The sequence below is a fragment of the Urocampus carinirostris genome, chromosome 10 (assembly GCF_059441175.1).
Source record: "Urocampus carinirostris isolate Australia breed hairy pipefish chromosome 10, RoL_Ucar_1.0, whole genome shotgun sequence".
Taxonomy (NCBI): Eukaryota; Metazoa; Chordata; class Actinopteri; order Syngnathiformes; family Syngnathidae; genus Urocampus; species Urocampus carinirostris.
Genome location: NC_142358.1, coordinates 40,292,368 through 40,313,581, shown reverse-complemented (window position 1 = coordinate 40,313,581; position 21,214 = coordinate 40,292,368). Strand labels below are relative to the sequence as shown.

At 41.5% G+C, this 21,214-nt stretch overlaps 2 protein-coding genes across 3 annotated transcripts in view; both read left to right on the top strand.

Annotated features, from left to right (window-relative positions):
- st14a (ST14 transmembrane serine protease matriptase a) overlaps window positions 1-4,293 on the top strand; it is a 42,548-nt gene extending 38,255 nt beyond the window's left edge. For both annotated transcript variants that reach the window (XM_088345725.1, XM_088345724.1), the window contains 3 exons: window positions 227-498; window positions 2,063-2,199; window positions 3,454-4,293. In XM_088345725.1, coding sequence (XP_088201851.1) covers window positions 227-498; window positions 2,063-2,199; window positions 3,454-3,612 — 568 coding nt within the window. In that variant the 3' untranslated portion in view covers window positions 3,613-4,293. The remainder of the gene's footprint in view (window positions 1-226; window positions 499-2,062; window positions 2,200-3,453) is intronic.
- A 1,924-nt stretch (window positions 4,294-6,217) lies between these two features.
- dhx34 (DEAH (Asp-Glu-Ala-His) box polypeptide 34) overlaps window positions 6,218-21,214 on the top strand; it is a 34,362-nt gene continuing 19,365 nt past the window's right edge. Inside the window, exons 1-8 of the mRNA XM_088345722.1 lie at window positions 6,218-7,267; window positions 8,538-8,852; window positions 10,148-10,405; window positions 11,805-11,907; window positions 12,706-12,923; window positions 15,009-15,183; window positions 16,338-16,531; window positions 20,282-20,383. Of these exons, the coding sequence (XP_088201848.1) occupies window positions 6,593-7,267; window positions 8,538-8,852; window positions 10,148-10,405; window positions 11,805-11,907; window positions 12,706-12,923; window positions 15,009-15,183; window positions 16,338-16,531; window positions 20,282-20,383 (2,040 nt within the window). The 5' untranslated portion in view covers window positions 6,218-6,592. The remainder of the gene's footprint in view (window positions 7,268-8,537; window positions 8,853-10,147; window positions 10,406-11,804; window positions 11,908-12,705; window positions 12,924-15,008; window positions 15,184-16,337; window positions 16,532-20,281; window positions 20,384-21,214) is intronic.

Below are 21,214 nucleotides of genomic sequence, written 5' to 3'. Positions count from 1 at the left end.
CGGTAACAGGAAAAGCCTTCTGGTCTGACTCTGATACAGCACCTTCATCAGCTGGTCGCCGTTGTTTTTCTTTTATGTTTTGTTTTTTAGCACAGACATAAAATAAAGACATGAAAAAAATAAAATATATGGAATAAGTTTCATCCAAGCAAGTTTTAGGGCAGAAATAGGCTATTCGTCTTACCGGAATTTAATTTTTTTTTTTTGTCTGCCATGTTCAAAACAGATTTTCCCAACCGGGCACTTGGGAGGCGTACATGGGCCTCCACTCCCAGCGCAACATCAGCCGCGCCGTGCAGAAAAGAAATTTAAAGAAGATCATCCCGCATCCCAACTACAACGACTACACCTTCGACAACGACATCGCCCTGATGGAGCTCGACTCGCCCGTCACCTACAGCGATTATATTCAGCCCATCTGCCTGCCCTCTGCGCAGCACCTATTCAACATTGGGGACACCGTCACCATCACTGGCTGGGGGGCAACTCGGGAGGGAGGTGAGTTTCTTAAGCCACCTTTAACCTGTTAACGTTCCCCCCCATCATGTATTTACTATCAGTCATCAGTCACTGAAATAAGTCATGCCGCGTATCATTGGAAAGCTAAAACTCTGTGATGACCATTTCAAGATATACTCATCAGAGAAACATCACCATCAGTCTGAAATTAGATACCCAAAAATCTATTGCGCCGGGATAGCTCACTAAGAGATCCCCTAGTAGTCAGATCAAGAAACCTTTCTTTGCAAACTTGGATTTGTTAAATCCAGGACAGTCCAGTCCAGTCAAGTCGTGTTTATTTGTGACGCCCTTAATCACAAAGAGTCTCAAAGGGCTGCACAGACCACAGATTATTGCAAACCACAGACTATTATGACACTATCCCCTGATCTAAATCCTACATGAGGGTAAGGAAAAACTCAAAAACCTCAGGATGAGTCAAGTCATGTTTATTTGTGACGCCCTTAATCACAAAGAGTCTCAAAGGGCTGCACAGACCACAGATTATTGCAAACCACAGACTATTATGACACTATCCCCTGATCTAAATCCTACATGAGGGTAAGGAAAAACTCAAAAACCTCAGGATGAGTCAAGTCATGTTTATTTGTGACGCCCTTAATCACAAAGAGTCTCAAAGGGCTGCACAGACCACAGATTATTGCAAACCGCAGACTATTATGACACTATCCCCTGATCTAAAACCTACATGAGTGCAAGGAAAAACTCAAAAACCTCAGGATGAGTCAAGTCATGTTTATTTGTGACCCCCTTAATCACAAAGATCTCATAGGGCTCCGCAGACTATTATGACACCATCCCCTGATCTAAAACCAACATGAGGGCAAATATTCAGTGAATCCAACCATGTAAAATATTTACTCCATAACACACGATAATGCAGACAGTTAAAAATCTGCCTCAAACCATTTCTGCATCGTTTGACGTTGCTTGTGGCAATTTGTCTGTTTCGCTACATAAGTTTCCTGAATAAATAAACAGACTCATGAAATTATTTCCAATATGGCCGTTAGCATCTGACCTTTTGATTTACGCCACTCTCGGCCAAAAGCTTTTTTTGTACTGTCCACAGCTCGCATTAGCCCATAAGAGCCTGCATTGATAAAGTGGCAATCGCCTCCCTTAGCGCCAAATATCTTTAGCCAGTAGTAACCGATTCAAATGATGAGTATCACATTGGTTAGCCCGTGAAATTATGCAAAGAATGATATGCCGTTCGCAAGGTATTCAAATTTGACCCCAAAATAAAGGTGTTTAACGTCTCCCGATATTACTTATTCACACCATATGACGCGCAAGTGTGCGCTATCATTGATTGACTTCTGGAAAGAGGAGTCAAACATTTACAACTTTTTCAAAATGTCTAAAAAGTTGTCTGAAGTCAAATACACAGTTGCAAAGGTTTTATAGCTGTAAACTGGTTGTCTCCAAATGGCCACTTTTGTAAACGCCTAGAACTACCCTTAGATATTGGGCGAATTTGAATAGCAACCTAAAGATTGGTGTTTTACATGTATTAACCCAATTGTGAATATTTCAGGATTTGCCGCCACGGTGTTGCAAAAAGCACAGGTGCGCACGATCAACCACACAGTGTGCGACTCTCTTATGGGCGGTCAGCTTACTACAAGGATGACGTGCGCTGGTATTTTAAGCGGAGGAATTGATGCTTGTCAGGTATGTTTTCCAATTCATAATGTAACCTAACGAACTGCTTTGGGGACACCTCGCACTCAAAACAATAAAAATACAGTAGACCTCCGGGTTATGGCGTCCTCACCTTATGATGTTTATGCCATACAATGTACCGCAAATTCCGGACTATAGAGCGCACCTGATTATAAGCCGCACCCACCAAGTTTTAAGAGGAATACCGATTTTGTACTTACACAAGCCGCACCTGTATATAAGCCGCATGCGCCCACATTAAAAAAAATTAACACAAACACATAATTAAACCAAACCCGACTTTAAGTCCCGCGATTGAAACTGAATGCCCTTCATAAAAGTACACAGTCCAAAAATCACAGCCGGCAAAATGAACGGAAAATGATACCGGTACTTAAGGTTTGATGCAGACCTGCAGAGTCCGGGTCCCGTTGAAAGTAATCCAAGGAAAAAAGTGTATATTTCCAAAGGTAAGGGTGGGAAGAATATATATCCACTATTGTCCGCCGCGTCCACAAACACTCACTTTTACCGGTCCCCACTTCCCGTCAGCCCGCGTTTTTTTCGCCCCTTCTTTTTTATTCGTCCGTGCAAAACATATCAGAATAAGTGTCTGAAATAAATACATTACAAAAATATACAGTTGCAAATACATATTATACATGGTTACACATATTTACAAAGAAAGACGGTACACCGAGAGAGTTTTCAAAGCTTTAATAATAATAATATAACGTGCTTCGTTTGCTTTTGCTTTTAATATAGGTGTACAAAGTGTATTAGCCCTTTTTTTTTTTTTTTTTTTTTTACACATTCATGTTAGCGTAATCTTTCGTACGGAAGATTACGATAACGCGAACGTACGATTAGCCTGGGTTTGGAGTGGACAATTTGCTCGCTCTTGGCTCACCAGTCACACTCACACTGGGTCGCCCCCTGTCTGCCTCTGTGTTTTATTGAAACCACAAGACAGGAAAAGTACTTGTATGTTTAAACAAAGACAAAAGACCACCCCCATGGAAATGTACCGACACTTTTAAACAAAGACAGCAAGGCTAAGAAACGGCCAAAAGGAACATCAACTGATTAGAAATACACACGTTGAGCAAATACGTTAAAGCCTACTTTACAGAAAGTGCTCTGATTTAGCCATGAAAAAGGGTGTTCGAACCGCACCGTTTACCTTTTCAACAACAACAAAATCTCTGACCATAACCTCCAGTTTAATTGATTGTATTCCGTGTTTTTTTTTTTTTTTGTCAGGGCGACTCCGGTGGGCCGTTGAATATTCCGTCCGGTAACCGCATGTTCTTGGGCGGTGTGGTCAGCTGGGGCGACGGCTGCGCTCGCCGAAACAAGCCGGGAATCTACACGACAGTTCCCAAATTTCGCGGCTGGATCAAAGAGAAGACGGGGGTGTAGAATGTAAAAAGGCCCCTCGGAGGCCACGGACATGAACATGGACTGAGACACACAGTGACTGCAGAGTAGATCGTCGCCTTCCCTGAGAAGAAGAAACCACCACATGTGACGCAGCACTGTTCCGTGTCCACTGTGATTTTATTATAGTCGGCTGGAAAAACTGTAAATATTTTTTTTATTTTAGCGTTTTTGGATTGGGAAGAGTCACCCGCTCACACACAAAGATTTTAAGTTTAATGTTGAACACATGAAATGCTCCTTAATGTGGTTATAGTTCCAGAAAAACATCCAAAAGTAGAGGATGCATCCATTCTACCTCTGTAATATGGTTTCTCTGAATAATATACATGTATTTTGATTTGATTCACTTGTTTATAGACATGAAATCAAATCCATTCATAGAGGGAAAATACATAAATGGTAAAATAATGCCAAAGATTTATAATAATTTTTATTCTAGAAACACCCAAGTAGGTATCTTTTCAAGTCACGGAATACTTAATTGCATTTACAGTAAATGCCTTGACTCTATATGTATATTTTGCCAGCAACATAAACATCACGGTCGTGTAGTTTTGTTTTTAGCTAAATGTAGTAATAATGCAAATACAGATGTTTTCAGCGTCGGTGTGAATGTTTTATAGCAGATGTTTTAAATAAAATATTTCTAATATCAAACCAGTTTTGTGTCATGTTTTACTGTACTCTGGTATGGCGTTTTGAGTTTAGTTTTTGATCGTCGTTTGATTATAATTGTGTTGCCGTGCGCTTAAGCAATGTAAGTTTTGTTTTTAATGTAAAAACATTTTGTCGCATTCTTGGTGTGGATTCAACCTCAGCCAATCGCTCCCCTTATTATTTATGCTATATGGCTTACTAAGCGTAATACAGACTGTATAAAGTCAACAAAACTACCCCAAGAAGAAGCACTTATTGTTCACAGAAAACAAATAAGTGCTTTAGTCAGAGCAATTTTGGTGACAAATGAGTGATAACAAACGTTACATATGCAATGCACAGGGTTGGGTAGGGTTACTTTAACTTCATTACTTTCAATTACCGGGCAGCACGGCGGCGCAGTGGTTAGCGCTTGTGCGGCACAGTTCATGTCATGGGAACCTGTCGTGGGTTCAAATCCAGCTCCGGACTTCCTGTGCGGAGTTTGTATGTTCTCCCCGTGCTTGTGTGGGTTTCCTCCGGGCACTCCGGTTTCCTCCCACGTTCCAAAAACATGCATTTCAGGTGAATTGGCCGGTCCAAATTGTCCCTAGGTGTGAATGAGCGAGTGAGTTGTCTGTCCCCGTGTGCCCTGCGATTGGCTGGCAACCAGTTCAGGGTGTCCCCTTCCCACTGCCCAGAGATAGCTGGGATGGGCTCCAGCCCCCCCGCGACCCTAATGAGGATGAGCGGTACGGCTAATGAGATGAGACTTTCAATTACTTTTGGATTACTCCAATACCAAATATGCTAATAAAAGACAACAGAAACTAAATATGAATAAAACTATGACTCACAACATTCTCTCCTGGCTTTGATCTCCGGCAAAACTAACATAAAATGTGACAGAAACAAAATGAAAACAAATCCAAACAGCTTGCCAACATCATTTTTGCTGTTCCATGTATTCCAATACTCCCTAAGCCTGCACAAAATTTAGTCATTTTATTCATGTTTAGTTTCTTTTGTCTTTTATTAGCATATGTGGTATTGGAGTAATCCAAACGTAATTGAAAGTAATCCAGTTAAAGTAACCCTACCCAACCCTGGCAACGCAACACCTATCTAATCACAGCAAGACTTTGTTGAATAAAAACTAAGAGAGAATTTGTGCAAACAAGACGATATTTACAAAATATCACTATTATTTCAGCATACTTCTTAGTTCTTTACCTGTTTAGAGTAGGCTACATGTATTGTTTCTCATTGGGTATTCAAAATCCCATATGAAGCTGTTATATGGCGTACACAATTTGAAATAATCAAATATTGTATCAAATAGGGGAGCATGGCGGGGCAGTGATTAGCGCGTGTGTGGCACATTTCTGAGGTCATGAGAACGAACCTCCTGTGTGGAGTTTGCATGTTCTCCCCGTGCTTGTGTGGGTTTCCTCCGGGCACTCCGGTTTCCTCCCACATTCCAAAAACATGCATGTTAGGTTTATTAGCCAGTCCAAATTTGTCCCTAGATTTGAGCGAGTGAGTTGACTGTCTCTGTATGCCCTGCAACTGGCTGGCAACCAGTTGAGGGTGTGCCCTGCCCACTGCCCGAATATAGTTGGGATGGGATCCAGCTCCCCTGCGACCCTACTGAGGATAAGCGGTGCACATAATGGATGGATGGATGTATCAAATATGGGAGAAACTTACAAGTTGACAGGTATGCAATTTGGTAAATATTTAATGTAAAAATGTTTTGATTTATCGAATTTTCGGGTGAATTAGCCATTTAAATTGCGTTTTTTACGTAATAAATTTTAATCCACTTCTCGTGAGTGGGTGAGAGTAGTTTGTTTTTCTACCGTGTAAGGACCTTTAACGACGTTACTGTGTTCCCTACCGGATTATTTCATGACCGGACCGAAAATTGGTCCGATCATGATTTTGTTCCGGGTATATTCAAAACAAGGAGAACTTCGACCACCGTATTTAATTCCTACACACTTGCTGCACTTATAATGTTACATTTAGATACATTCAAATAACGTCGTTGACTGATTTAATGCATCAAACAGTTTTGGATTGGGGAGACATTTGAATTTATGTTAGTGTTAAAGTGTCCAATTTTATCTGGAGTCGGTTGGGCAGAACTGTTTCCAAGTGGGAACTGTTCTAATTGTCTAAATATGGCAATAGAGGATTTATTATCTGCAGTGGGAGTGTTAGGGGTAAAAACACGACACGAAATGTACATTTAGGAGAAAAACGCTTAACCTGGCTTAAGCGTGCACTGGTGGGTATTTAAGGGACTTCAAGTAGGACCATGGATGTCGATGGAAGGTCCCACAACCGAAGATGGGACTGGGACAGTCCCTATTGCAGAGCCCAGCTGGACGAGGTCTTCTTTCGTAAGAATGACTACATCCACGCCGGCACCCAAGAACACAAAGACTTCTGGTCCTTCTTCGACCGCTTTCAAAGGTTCAAGTTAAAGAAAGAAATGAGTGGATTCGATCCAAGCTGTGATGAACGTAGTGGCCAAACAGGATCTTTGGATCTCCCTCAGGAGTACGACGCCCGGTACCGCATCAACGTGTCTTTGGTGACCAGAGACATCGAAGAGCGTCTCGGTCGATCCCACCACAGAGGCCACGATTCTTCTGGTCCAAACGCCAAAGTCATCTCAGATTTTCGGTTGTCTCTACTGCACTACCTGGACTTCAGCCAGCGGCAGAGCTTCGGTAAACTCGCCAAGCTGCAGCGGGAGCAGAAGAATTTGCCGATCTTCCAGTACCGGGATCGTATTGTGGACATGGTCCGACGCCACCCGGTGGTCGTGGTGGCGGGGGACACCGGTTGTGGCAAGTCTACACAGGTGCCCCAGTATCTCCTTTCGGCCGGATTCTCGGAGATAGCCTGCACCCAGCCCCGACGTATTGCCTGCATTTCCCTGGCCAAGAGGGTCAGCTTTGAGAGTCTTAACCAATATGGCTCAAAGGTTTGTTTTCACTTCTTTCCATGGCTTCTTTTATGGTTTTATATATTTTCAATAATACAACAATTACCGGGTAAAATATCCCTTTGCCCATACGAGGCTTATGACAGATAAATTCAAGTCATGTTTATTTGTGACGCCCTTAATCACAAAGAGTCTCAAAGGGCTGTACAGATCACAGATTATTGCAAACCACAGACTATTATGACACCATCCCCTGATCTAAAACCTACATGAGGGCAAATAATACACATTGTCAACATAAAATTTAGGTTATTCATATGCTATAGAATAGAAGTACGTTTTAAGCTTAGATTTAAACAATTCCACTGAGGTTGCAGATCGAATCTCAGGAGAAAGAGCATTCCACAGCACCGGGGCCCGAATGGAGAACACTCTCGAACCTGCGGATCTCCTCTTGGCTCTTGGGGTCACTTGTAGACCAGCATTTTCAGAGCGAAGGCTCCGGACCGGAACATAGGGAGAAATTTAATCTGAAAGATATGAGGGAGCAAGTCTATGCATGTTTTTGTATACTACCAACAGAACCTTAAAATCAAATCTTAAGCTAACAGGGAGCCAATGCAGGTTAGCTTAAATCGGGGTAATGTGATCAAACTTTCTTGTCTTAGTTAAAAGCCTCGCTGCAGCATTTTGTACCAGCTGAAGGCTCTTGATTTTGGACTTTTAATGTGGCAGATTCCTCCATCGGAAGATATAGTTGAGTGTCATCTGCGCAGCAAAGAAAACTGATATAATTGCGAATAATATCACCTAATGGAAGCAAGTAAATGCTAAAAAAAAGGGGGGGGCAAGTACTGAACCCTGCGGAACACCACAGGTAACATTAAAGGGACAAACAAAGGTAACACAAATGATACCTTCCAAACAGTGATACCCGCTGTTTACTCATCGTTCTTTCGCTACTTTGTTGATTATTTATCATGAATTTTGTTCAGCATTCAGATTGGCTAAACAGTCGCTCCGCCCCTTTTGATCCACTCTTATGCCCCGGCAGTATGCAACAGCAGGCCAGTTAGGGGAAGGTGCTAAAGGTGTTCCTGTCAGTCACACACTCAGCCATAAACTGAGAGAGGGGCTGAGGGTGCTTGGTCAGGGAGAGAAGGGCTAGGCTGTCCACATCAGGAAGTTTTGCTTTGAGGAAAGTGATGGAGGAGTTAAAGTATTGATCCCAGGACAATAGTGTCAATCTGATCCAAGTACTTTCTCAGTATCAATAACCCCTACTAAACACATCTTCGTCCTTCCGCAGGTGGGATACCAGATCCGTTTCGAGACCACGCGCACCACAGCCACCAAGCTCATCTTTCTGACCGAGGGTCTCCTGCTGAGGCAGATCCAGCAGGACAAGTTGCTGGAACAGTACCAGGTGCTGATCGTGGACGAGGTGCACGAACGCCACCTGCACGGCGACTTCTTGCTGGGCGTGCTGCGTTCGCTCCTGGGAGATCGTCCTTCCGACCTGCGTCTCATCCTTATGTCAGCCACCATTAACATCAAGTTATTCTCCGACTACTTTGGTGGAGCTCCTGTATTGCAGGTGCCCGGCAGGCTCTTCCCCATACAGGTAAGTCTGACACACTTTGTTATCTTCATTTAGGTCACCTGTTTCAAACTCAAGGCCTGCAGGTCAAATGTGGTCCACCAAGTTATTTGATGTGGCCCACGAGACAATGCTGAGAAGCACATGAGAAATATTTTTGCTATTTTGCGTCAGTGTGTTGCAGTTTTGAATATGTCCACTGGATGTCGCCAAAGCTAGAATTTCTCCCATAGCACCCACTGTAGCTGTATTTGCCCTATACGATTGATCACCTAGAGAACATTGAAGAAACCAATTCCTGTCTAATTTACTTAAAATAAGGTGGCTGTTTATGAGAGACATAAAAAATAGCACCTGGGTATCTTTTCTGAAGTTAAAAGAAACTTGAGTTCCTGTCTTTTGTAGATATGATATCTTAAGTGTGAAGTTCCCATGTTCAGGTGAATGTTTTCATTAAATACTAGAAAGCAGCAAGACTTTTAATTCATTATATCAATCGCTTAACTTAGTGTGTGTGTGATATTTTTGTCACTTTACAGTCTGCACAAATTTTGTATGAGTGAAATAAACTGGAGTGGAAATTAATTCAATTGTTGTTTTTACAAATGCACAGTTAATAAACACCACAATAATCGTTTTGTAGTCAAATTTTACATCCCTGAATCATAATTTCATTGTGAGCCTCAGAGAAGACCTTCAGCCCTCCATCTGAAGCTCACTCTTTATGCCATCAACCTTCTAGCCTGGCTCTTTTCAAGTCATGTTTATTTGTGACGCCCTTAATCACAAAGAGTCTCAAAGGGCTGCACAGACCACAGATTATTGCAAACTACAGACTATTATGACACCATCCCCTGATCTAAAACCGACATGAGGGCAAATAATAAACAGATATTGTCAACATAAAATATAGTTTATTCATATGCTATAGAATAGAAGTGTGGTTTAAGCCTAGATTTAAATATTTCCACTGATGTTGCAGATCGAATCTCAGGGGGAAGAGCATTCCACGGCACTGGGGCCCGAATGGAGAATGCTCTCAAACTTTCGGATTTCTTCTTGGCTCTTGGGATCACTAGTAGATCGGCGTTTTCAGACTGAAGGCTCCGGACCAGAACATAGGGGAAAATGAAATCTGAAAGATATAAGGGAGCAAGTGCATGCATGATTTTGTTTACTACCAACAGAACCTTAAAATCACATCTTACGCTAACAGGAAGCCAATGCAGGTTAGCTAAAATCGGGGTCATGTGTTTTGAGAATTAGACTTTCCAGAATGTGGCCCCCAAGCTAATTTGAGTTCCACACCCCGGATTTAGGTGATCTACCAGCCAATCCCCGCAGAAGAGCAGGCGTCGTCCCGCACGGAGAAGCTGGAGCCGCGGCCGTACCTGCGCATCCTGCAGAGCATAGACCAGCGCTACCCACCGGAGGAGCGAGGCGACCTGCTGATCTTTCTGAGCGGCGTGGCCGAAATCGGCGCCATCCAGGAGGCCTGTCAGGTGTACGCCACGCACACGCGGCGTTGGATCATCTTGCCACTGCACAGCACACTCTCGCTGGCCCAGCAGGACAAGGTAAACGCAACAGATCACAATATTCAGACTCTATATTCGGCGAAATAGCCCTCAGGGATTTACAGGCGGACATTTAAATGTTTTACGGTACTTTTGATTTAATATCACCTTACAAAATATTGCATTTTTTTTCATCCATCTTTTAAACTTTTGCACGTCTTTCTTTGTCTTGTAATGTGTTAATGTGTACTTTTATTAATTATAAAAAAAAACATTCTCAAAGGCAGGCAATAGCTTAGTAAAATAAGGTGGAGGTTAACTCGAAACACCCTGTTTTTATATATTTGCTGTATGGACTTCAGACAAAAACCTATTTTTAATTGTATTTTATTTTATCTTGAATGGTCTGCATTTATGTAGCGCTTTTCGAGTCAATGAAGACCTTCCAAAGCGCTTTACACTGTGCTTCACACTTACCCATTCACACACACACACTCACACAACAATAGGGAGTCAGCCATTTAGGGCGCCTACCTGCTTATTGGGTGCATTAGGGATTCAGTGTCTTGCCCAGGGACACTTTGACATATAACACGGAGGAGCCGGGAATCAAACTTGCGACTTTTTGATCCCAAGACGAGCGCTCTACTTTTTGGGGTTTGAAAAAGGCATACCTGTCAAATTCAATTGCTCCTTTTAATAATGTTTGCAGTTCCACAGCCAGACAGACGTTGAAGAACAGAAACAAAGATAATATGTATAAACAAGTTTATTTTCTTTACCAATTAAACAACACAATTATTTCAGCATCTTTCTCAATTATTTCCCCAAATTTGAAATAATCCAAAAACATATACTATATGGGGAAAACATATAAGTTGATAAGTGTGAAAAGAGTTTAAATATATTTACGACTTCAAACATTTACTTCTTTGTATATGTATGATTAATTACATTGTCTCCTGGTGATGTCAGACTCGCCTAGAGGAACTGACAAAGGTCTTTTATTTAAATAATACATAATTGTTTCTAGCTAGGACAGCACGGCGGCGCAGTGGTTAGCGCATGTGCGGCACAGTTCCGAGGTCATGAGATTGAACCTCCTGTGTGGAGTTTGCATGTTCTCCCCGTGCTTGCGTGGGTTTCCTCTGGGCACTCTGGTTTCCTCCCACATTCCAAAAACATGCATGTTAGGTTAATTGGCAGGTCCAAATTGTCCCTAGGTGTGAATGAGTGAGTTGTCTCTGTGTGCCCTGCAACTGGCTGGCAACCAGTTGAGGGTGTCCCCTGCGCACTCCCCGATGGGATGGGCTCCAGCACCCCCGCGACCCTACTGAGGATAAGCAGTGCAGATAATAGATGGATGGATGTTTCTAGCTATGTTATGGTTTCTATTTCTTCTTCAGTTTGAGACTTCAGAGTGTTTTTTCCAATATTTTTCCATTATTTTGTTTTTTAGGTGTTTGACATAGCGCCCCCTGGTGTGAGGAAGTGCATCATCTCCACTAATATCGCAGAGACCTCTGTCACTATTGACGGCGTGCGTTTTGTGGTCGACTCAGGTCTGATTGTTTACAATTTTCCATATTGCTTGCTGATTAATACAGTACATCAGTGTTCATTTGAGCTGTGAAAAGTGATGGGTCCCGGGGACTCGCATGCTCAAAAATCTATGGGTCCCAACAGAGATCTATGGCTCCCCAAAATTTAGTGTTATCCAGGTTGAAATTGTAAATCGGTGACAAATGTATAATACAAATCGATATATTCATTCAGTTTAAATCATCAAATTATTAATTCATTTTCTGCATCAAATTATTGTTGGTAATATACCGATTAAAGGGATAACCACAAACCTGTCTTTTTCATTTTTTCCTTTTATACTTCCTTTTTTTCTTAACTTCCTTATACAACATCATCATTCGTAATATAATGCATCAAAGCAAGTGAGCCGTTTGAGAGACGGCTCTCTTGAATGAGTTGAGCTGAAAAAGCCGGTTCTCTAAAAAGAGACGGACTTTTCACCACACAACTCGAGATCGGCGTGCAGACGAAAAATCGAACCGCGAGACCAAAACAACATCTGCCGGATCTGCCTGACGAAAAGTTTGGAGTGCGCTAAATCTTTGTTTAAAAAAAATGTAATCGGGTAATAATGACAATTTTGTGTGAAAAAAGTTGCGTCCCGGGGACGCACATTGATTTGAGACTATGCGTCCCCAGCAAAAATGATGCGTCTAGGACGCAGGGACGCGGGCAAACCAGAACACTGTTAATCACAAAAATAATTACTGACTACATCTAACCCTAATTCAAATAATGACAGTATTGTGAAATCATTTTGTCCTTGCTTTGCGCAGGCAAGGTCAAGGAAATGAGTTTCGACCCCAAGGCCAAAATGCAGCGTCTCCAAGAGTTCTGGATCAGTCGAGCCAGCTCAGAACAGAGGAAGGGACGTGCCGGTCGCACAGGTCCGGGTGTGTGCTACCGCCTTTACGCTGAGTCAGACTACGACGCCTTCGCTTCTTACCCTGTGCCTGAAATCCACCGGGTGGCGCTGGATTCGCTGGTTCTGCAGGTGTGCAACACATCGAACGGACAATGCATTGCTCGTAGGAACAATCTGTTATCTCTTTAGCAGGGTTGGGTAGGGTTACTTTAACTGGATTACTTTCAACGACTTCGGTGAGCTACTCCGCCTATATATTTTCCCAGTATCTTGTTTCAGAGTGATATCGATGTTTTTTGTGATGGGTCTTTTTTTAAATTAAACTCAATTCCAAGTGTTTATTTTCATATGCACAGTAAAGTTGCGAGCGAAAAAGAAAATAGAAACTAAGGAATGGTTGGCATTTCTTGAATCCCAAGACTTTAACCCTCCGAATGATATTTGGAACGATGGATTTGAGTGACATCGCATAGACACCGCATCCACACGTGTCTACGACACGTATTTGCTTCTTTGCAAGCTTTGGGTATGTTAAGGGGGTAATAAGTTGGACTGTACTATCTGACTGTTTTGTCGACGTTCCTATTGTAGCGCCTTATAATCCGGTGCGCCTTATGTATGGAAGATATAGGACCAAAAACTATTTTTTGGGGGTGCGCCCTATAACCCGGTGCGCCCTATAGTGCGGAAAATACGGTAATATCAATATATTGAATTTCATGTAAAACACTTGACAAGAAGCCCTATTGTATTAGGTTTTTCAATGCAAAGGATCAAATTGAATGCTTTAAAAGGGAGATTTTACCTTGCCGTTACTTTTAATGAGAGTTATTATTCGTAGGTAAATATTTTTACTTAAATAGTGTTTCAAAACCAGTTGGATGAGATAGTCAACAAATAGACAATGAAACGTATCGTGTGCAGGTAAATTCAAAGGAAAAATAATGGACTGTCTTATGTCATCTTCCTTTTTTACGGACTGTATTGTCAAAGTATCAGATTCTGTATTACTTATGATTATAATATTTTTGTCGTATAACTGTAGTATTATTATGTTTCATATTTTTGTACTATCTCTGTTGTATTTTGTATTATTACCAAATAATAATGTCTGTTGCATATCTTTAGTATTTTCTGTACAATGTTACTGTAGTTTTATTTTTGTAGTATTTTTGTGATATTTCCATAGAAGAATTTTTGTAGTATGGTTATAGGTGTAATTTGCAGTATTTCTGTTGTACCTCTTGTAGTATTTTTGTAGTAATATTTCTCAAGTAGTTTTATATATTATAGTACTATGAATTGGTATTTTTTAGTATTTCAGTAGAAGTATAATGGATGTATTTCTAAAGCAGTATGTTTGTAGCATTTCTTTAGTATTTTTGTAATTGTCTTTTTGTAGTATTTTTGTATTTTAAGCACTATGTTTGATGTTTAGTTTTGTAGCTATTGCGAAGTATTTTTGTTGTTTTTCCGTAGAAGTATTTTTGAGTAGACACACAGAGTGACAATGGGGACCCTTCTCAAGATTTCTTCATTTTCCTCATGTTGAGGTCTTTGAGTTTTTCCTTGCCTTCATGTAGGTTTTAGATCAGGGGATGGTGTAACATTAGTCTGTAGTTTGCAATACTCTGTGGTCTGTTAAGCCCTTTGAGACTGTAACTGGTCAAGGTTTCTTCATTTTCCTCATGTTGAGGTTTTTGAGTTTTTCCTTGCCCTCATATAGGTTTTAGATCAGGGGATGGTGTCATAATAGTCTGTAGTTTGCAATAATCTGTGGTCTGTGGAGCCCTTTGAGCCTGTCCCTTCTCAAGATTTCTTCATTTTCCTCATGTTGAGGTATTTGAGTTTTTCCTTGCCTTCATGTAGGTTTTAGATCAGGGGATTGTGTAATATTAGTCTGTAATCTGTGCAGCCCTTTGAGATTTCTTGTGATTAAGGGCTATACAAATAAACATGACTTAGTTTATTACCATTCCATATACAAAAAAACCAAATACGCCAATCAGCCATTATGTTTTCTCTGGACTGGCCGGCCCTTATGCAATTCTTTCAACCCAATGCTACCGCAGCTCCAAAATTTTACCTACCCCTGTTTTAATCAATTAATGGTTTGGGCATCCATTACGCCATACTTGCAAATAAGAGGGCACTCACTCTGCCTTACCTTCCATTTTTTTCAAGTCTGGCTGATTGCATTTGATTCCTCTGCAGATGAAGAGCATGGGACTCGGAGATCCGCTTTCATTCGTCTTCATCGATCCTCCGCCAGCTGCCAGCATCCAGACTGCTATTACATACCTGAAGGAGCAGGGGGCGCTGGACCACCGGTGCGAGCTGACCACTATTGGCAGTGTGCTGGCCCAGCTTCCTGTTGACGTCGTCATCGGTAGAGACTTCTCTTTCTGTGTTTACAGAGTCATGAACAGTTTTGGATACTTTGCTTTAAAAAAAGTAATTCGTTATTAGTGACTCATTATTTCTTCCGAAATGTAACTGAGTTAGGGACTGAAACTCTATAGTAAAAGTAATTAGGTACCAGGAAAAGTAACGTTTTCCTTCCCTTTATAAATAATAATTTATAAATAGGTTTTCATCTATATCCGAATCTTTATATAGTTTTCCTTTAAATTAAAATGGTAAGGTTTTTTCTGTTACTTTATCAACTTACACCTAAATTTCTTCCCTATAAAAATGAATCATAAGAGCTCGCTGCTGTTCCATTCATTCAAATTCCTCCTCTAAAGCTAAGTGGGCCAGCTTTTTGGAGAAATTTCTCAGGCTCTAAAAGGGGCCGACTCTGGCCCTGTATGCTGACTTATCTTAGAACTGATCAAGACATCCTTATTAACGTTATCCACGTTGAGTTGGTGCTGTGGTCGAGTTGATTTAAATGTGGCTTGGGAAGGTATGGGTTCTAAAAGAGACCATTGACGTGTGGGAGAGCTAGAAACATTGGCTAATGATAGAAAATGCACCAGGCAAAGACGTTTTTTAGCCAGTTGCAACCAGGGAGATGAGGTCTTTCCATACTCTCTTACTCAATCTTGATCTCAATCTCAATCATCCCCGACTGCATCTGTGTTTTATTGAGATCACAAGACATGGAAAAGTACTGGTATGTTGAGACCAAAGACCACCCCCCTGGAAAAGTACCAACACCTTTAAACAAAGACCGGAAGACTCAGAGACGACATTAAACTGATTAGAAATACTCACCTTGAGCAAATACGTTAAAGCCTACTTTACAGAATGGTTAAAAAAATACCCCCAACACCCAGCCTATTAGGATACATCGTATCAGATTTGCATTTAACCCATGCACACCATTTGACCCTTTTAAAGTTTAAAATATGAGAAAAACACACACAAAAAAACGAACGAAAACTGACGAACTGCAATAAAATTGAATGGACATGCCAGCAGAGATTGAGTGTATTGAGTTGGCTATGCGCACTGTGATTTGCTCATCGCTTTTAAAGGGCGGGAATCACCCTTAGGTGAAACTGCAATCAAATAATCTTGATGCACTTCTTCCTTCAGGCAAAATGCTAGTGTTGGGCTCCTTGTTCAATCTGGTGGAGCCTGTGCTGACTGTGGCCGCCGCACTTAGCGTGCAGTCACCGTTCCTGCGCAGCTCACAACACAACCCCGATTGCGCCACCGCCCGCCAACCGCTGCACTGCAACCAGGGCGACCCCTTCACGCTGCTCAACACCTTCAACGCCTGGGTGGAGGTCAGCGTGTCAAGATTGTAAATTCAGAGATCCCGCGGTTATCGCGGTTAATGGGGACCGGGACCACCCGCCAAAAGTAAAAATCCGCTATAAAAGACCCCAAGGGGCAAACTGACTGAGAGTATATGACTATCAAAATAACAACTATAGATCTGCAAATAAAAACGAAATACAGAATTTCAGTCGAATAGTAAATAGTCGTTATTGTCATTACACAAAAGTTCAAAGAAATTAGAGGGCTTCTCCTTTCAGAGCAAGAAAGCCAAAGACAAAGTCCAAAGCAAAGGTGGTTAAGACACCCTTCTCTCAGAGTTTGCGCTCAAACACCGAAGTCAGATTTTAGAACAAGTATGTTTGACTTTACGTTAGATAAAACAGTGTATAAAATAGTATACAACTTCAATAGATTTACAAGAAGAAAAGAATAAATACATTTGCTTAATAAGTCAAGTCAAGTCAAGTCATTTTTATTTGTATAGCCCTAAATCACGAAGAGTCTCAAAGGGCTTCACAGATTGTTACACTATATTACACAAACTATTTTCAACCGACAAGAGGAGTAGGTTATTCATATGCAATGGAGTAGAAGTGAGTTTTAAGTTTAGATTTAAACATTTCCACTGAGGTTGCAGATCGAATCTCAGGGGGAAGAGCATTCCACAGCACCGGTGCCCGGATGGAGAACGCTCTCGAACCAGCAGAAGACTTTTTTGCTCTCGGGATCATCAGAAGACCAGCACTCTCAGATCGTAGGCTTCGGACCGGGACATAGTGGCAGATCAGATCTGAAAGATAAGAGGGAGCAAGTCCATGTATGATTTTGTACAATACTAAGAGAACTTTGAAGTCACATCTTTGGCTAACTGGGAGCCAATGCAGGTTAGCCAAAATCGGTGTTATGTGATCGTACTTTTTTGTCCTGGTTAAGAGCCTCGCTGCGGCATTTTGTACTAGCTGAAGAGACTTGATTCTGGACTTCGGGAGACCGGAGAGTAGTGCATTGCAGTAATCGAGACGGGAGGTAACAAATGCATGAATTATTGTTTCCGCATCAGACTGAGACAGTATTGAACGGATTTTAGCAATGTTGCGAAGATGGAAGAAGGCAGTTCTAGTAATTTGCTTTACATGCATCTCAAAGGATAGATCAGGGTCAAATATGACACCTAAATTTTTAACTGAGTCACTCTGTGTGATGTGACATTTGTCAATGTTCACAGCAGTTTTTGAGAATAAGTCCCGGCATTTAGAAGGACCAATGACTAACATTTCAGTCTTTTCAGAGTTAAGACGCAAGAAATTGAGTGACATCCACTCTTTTATCTCAGTGAGACAGGCCTCCAAATTTCCACAGTTTAGTGTGGAAGATTCCTCCAACGGAAGATATAGTTGAGTGTCGTCTGCATAGCAATGGAAGCTGATATTGTACTTGCGAATAATATCACCTAATGGAAGCATGTAAATGTTGAAAAGTAGGGGGCCGAGCACTGAACCCTGCGGAACACCGCAGGTAACATTAAAGGGCTCAGATGTCGTTTCACCATATTTAACACAGTGCGTCCTATCTGAGAGGTAGGATTTGAACCACGAGAGGACAGCTCCTGAGAGACCAATCCATTTTTCCAACCGTTCTAGTAGGATATTGTGGCGCACTGTGTCAAAAGCAGCACTAAGATCCAGCAGCAGCAAAAGTGATGAAGCGCCAGAATCCATTGACATTAGGAGATCATTTGTTACCTTGATCAGAGCTGTCTCAGTAGAGTGGTTAGCCCTGAATCCTGATTGCATGGATTCAAAAAGGTTATTCTCGGATATGAAAGCATTCAGCTGCTGTGCCACTACTCTTTCGAGTACTTTAGAGAGGAAAGGTAGGTTTGACACAGGTCTGTAATTACTTAATATTTCTGGATCAAGGTTGGGTCGTTTCAGTGTGGGTTTAATAACGGCGGACTTAAAAGCTGCTGGAACTACACCTGAGGAGAGTGATGTATTTATAATATTTAGAACTGAAGGCCCAAGGACGCTAAAAAGACTTTTAATAAGTGAACCTGGGAGCGGGTCGAACTGGCAAGTTGTCGGTTTGGCCGCATTCACCACTTGTTTGAGATCATCAAGTGACAGTTCACTAAAACCGGCCATTTTCCCAGGGCAGCCACCCTGTCGTGCATCTGTAAATTTCAGTCCTTTAATACGTGTGGTACTAACAATATCTTTTGCAATTTCTTCCTGTATGCATTGAATCTTCTTAGTGAAGAAGACCATTAACTCCTGAGCAGAGTGTGTCGAACTGTCTGCGATAGGCTGTTGCCTTGTAAGCGATGCTACAGTGTCAAAAAGGGCTTTGGGGTTGTTCTTTTGAGACGCAATCACCTTCGAAAGGTAGGCCGATTTTGCAGAGGCAAGGGCCGCTTTATACTTTAACAAGCTGTCACACCAGGTTTGATGGAAAACCTCAAGCTTGGTAGCGCGCCATTTTCTCTCCCATTTCCTGCATTCTTTTTTAAGGGTTCTAGTTTCATCAGTAAACCAAGGTGTGCGTCTTTTAGGACGTGATTTTAGTTTTATGGGCGCTATTGAATCCAGCACACTAGTCAGGGTGGTATTGAACTCATTCATGAGTGAGTCAATCGAGCCATTGTATTTAGGAAAGGACGCAACTGCTCCAGGAAGGAGTTCAAAGAGCTCAGAAACTGTGCCAGTGCTTATATTGCGTCCGCTAAATCCCTCATCTTTATTAACTCTACATTTAGTTAGCACCTCAAATGTCACTAAATAATGATCAGAGATAACAGTAGTACACGGTGGCACCATAATGTTTGAGGTTAAAACTCCTCGAGTCAGAATCAAGTCTAGCGTGTTCCCATTTTTATGGGTTGGCAAGTCAACCAGTTGAGTAAAACCAAATGCATCAATTAGAGAACTAAACGCAATAGTAAGTGAACTGTGTGGGGAGTTCATATGAATGTTAAAGTCTCCCATAATTATAATTTTGTCTGCATAGGTTACTAGTTCAGACAAAAGTTCAGCAAATTCGTCTAAGAAAGTTGTGTATGGCCCAGGTGCACGATAGATAGTTATTACATCAATTGACAATTGAGGGGACCGCATCACAAGAGCCTCAAACGTTTTGTAATTATTAGAGGTACGTGTATTAAATTTGAGCGATTTTTCAGAGATTAGCGCAACACCACCACCTCTTTTCAGCGTGCGTGCTATATGACTACTCTCGTAGTCTGGGGGAGAGGCATAATTTAGCGCTAAGTGCTCATCCGGGCGTAACCACGTTTCACAAAGACCCATACAGTTAAGTTTATAATCACGAATAATGTTATCAACAAGTAAAGCTTTTGGAGCAAGCGATCTAATATTTAACAGACCAAATTTCAGTTTTGCTGAATCATTTGACTTAGCTGAACTCTTTGTAGTGAATAGACTCTCATTCTATTCTCTTAATTACTTTAAAATAATTCTTGATGAACTGGAATTTCTTGATTTGAATTTCTAAAATCACACTTTATCAGGTTATTACAATGTTATTAGTTAAATACACTCAGTTAACCCAATTAAAAAAAAATTGACTAGAAAATCGCAATGACGCCGTACTGGTGTGCAGTTTTTAGAACAGGTCCGCGGGCCCCTTCACTGTGCTGAGGGGGCGCCATGTTGGAGACTCCTGACACAAGCGAAAGGCTGCAAGTTTTTTGAATCATTTGATTAAAAAAGGACTTTGTTTGTTTTTTCTGACAAAAGGTGAAGGGTGAGCGAGGGGGCGCTTCCAGGAAGTGGTGCCGGCGACGGGGTCTGGAAGAGCAGCGTCTTTACGAGATGGTCAATCTGCGTCGGCAATTCAAGGTGGGCCCCGAAACGATCGAAATAAAAAGGCCATTTAGAAAAAGAAATGAAAAAACATCAATCTTGTTCCACTATCCAGTCGAACTAAGAATAGAACTTGCCAGATGATTTCTTTCTTTTTAAGAATTATTTTTCTTATTTGACTTTTGTTTTGAGGCAGCACGGCGGTGCAGTAGTTAGCGCCTGTGCGGCACAGTTCTGAGGTCATGAGATCGAACCTTCCTGTGTGGAGTTTGCATGTTCTCCCCGTGCTTTGGTGGGTTTCCTCCCACATTACCAAAAACATGCATATCAGGTTGATTGGCCGGTCCAAATTGTCCCTGGGTGTGAATGAGCGAGTGGTTGTCTGTCTCTGTGTCCCCTGCCCACTGCCCAAAGATAACTGGGATGGGCTCCAGCACCCCCGCGACCCTACTGAGGATAAGCGGTGCAGATAATGGATGGATGGACTTTTGTTTTGACTTGCCTTTTTTTTAAAAGCACGTATAGGTTTGGCTCCTTCTTATTTATCTGAGCTTTTGACTATTTGCCATCCTGATAGAGTTATGAGCTCTAAGGACCACCTTAGCGGATAGGCGCAGTGAAAAAAAGGCATAAAGGCTCTTTGAACTCAGTCGGGCATTGTTACCACATACTTAATAGAGAAAATATTTAATTTTAAACATTTTAGGGACACCTCAAACTTCAAGAAATATTTTTAAGATCTTACATCATCTTGAAAAAACACTAAAATTAGCAAATTTATTACCAGTATTATTTTTTTATATAAAGTCCTTAACATTTTGATGTTTTTTGTAATGTTCTGGAAAATCTTTTTATGAGTTAGGGGAG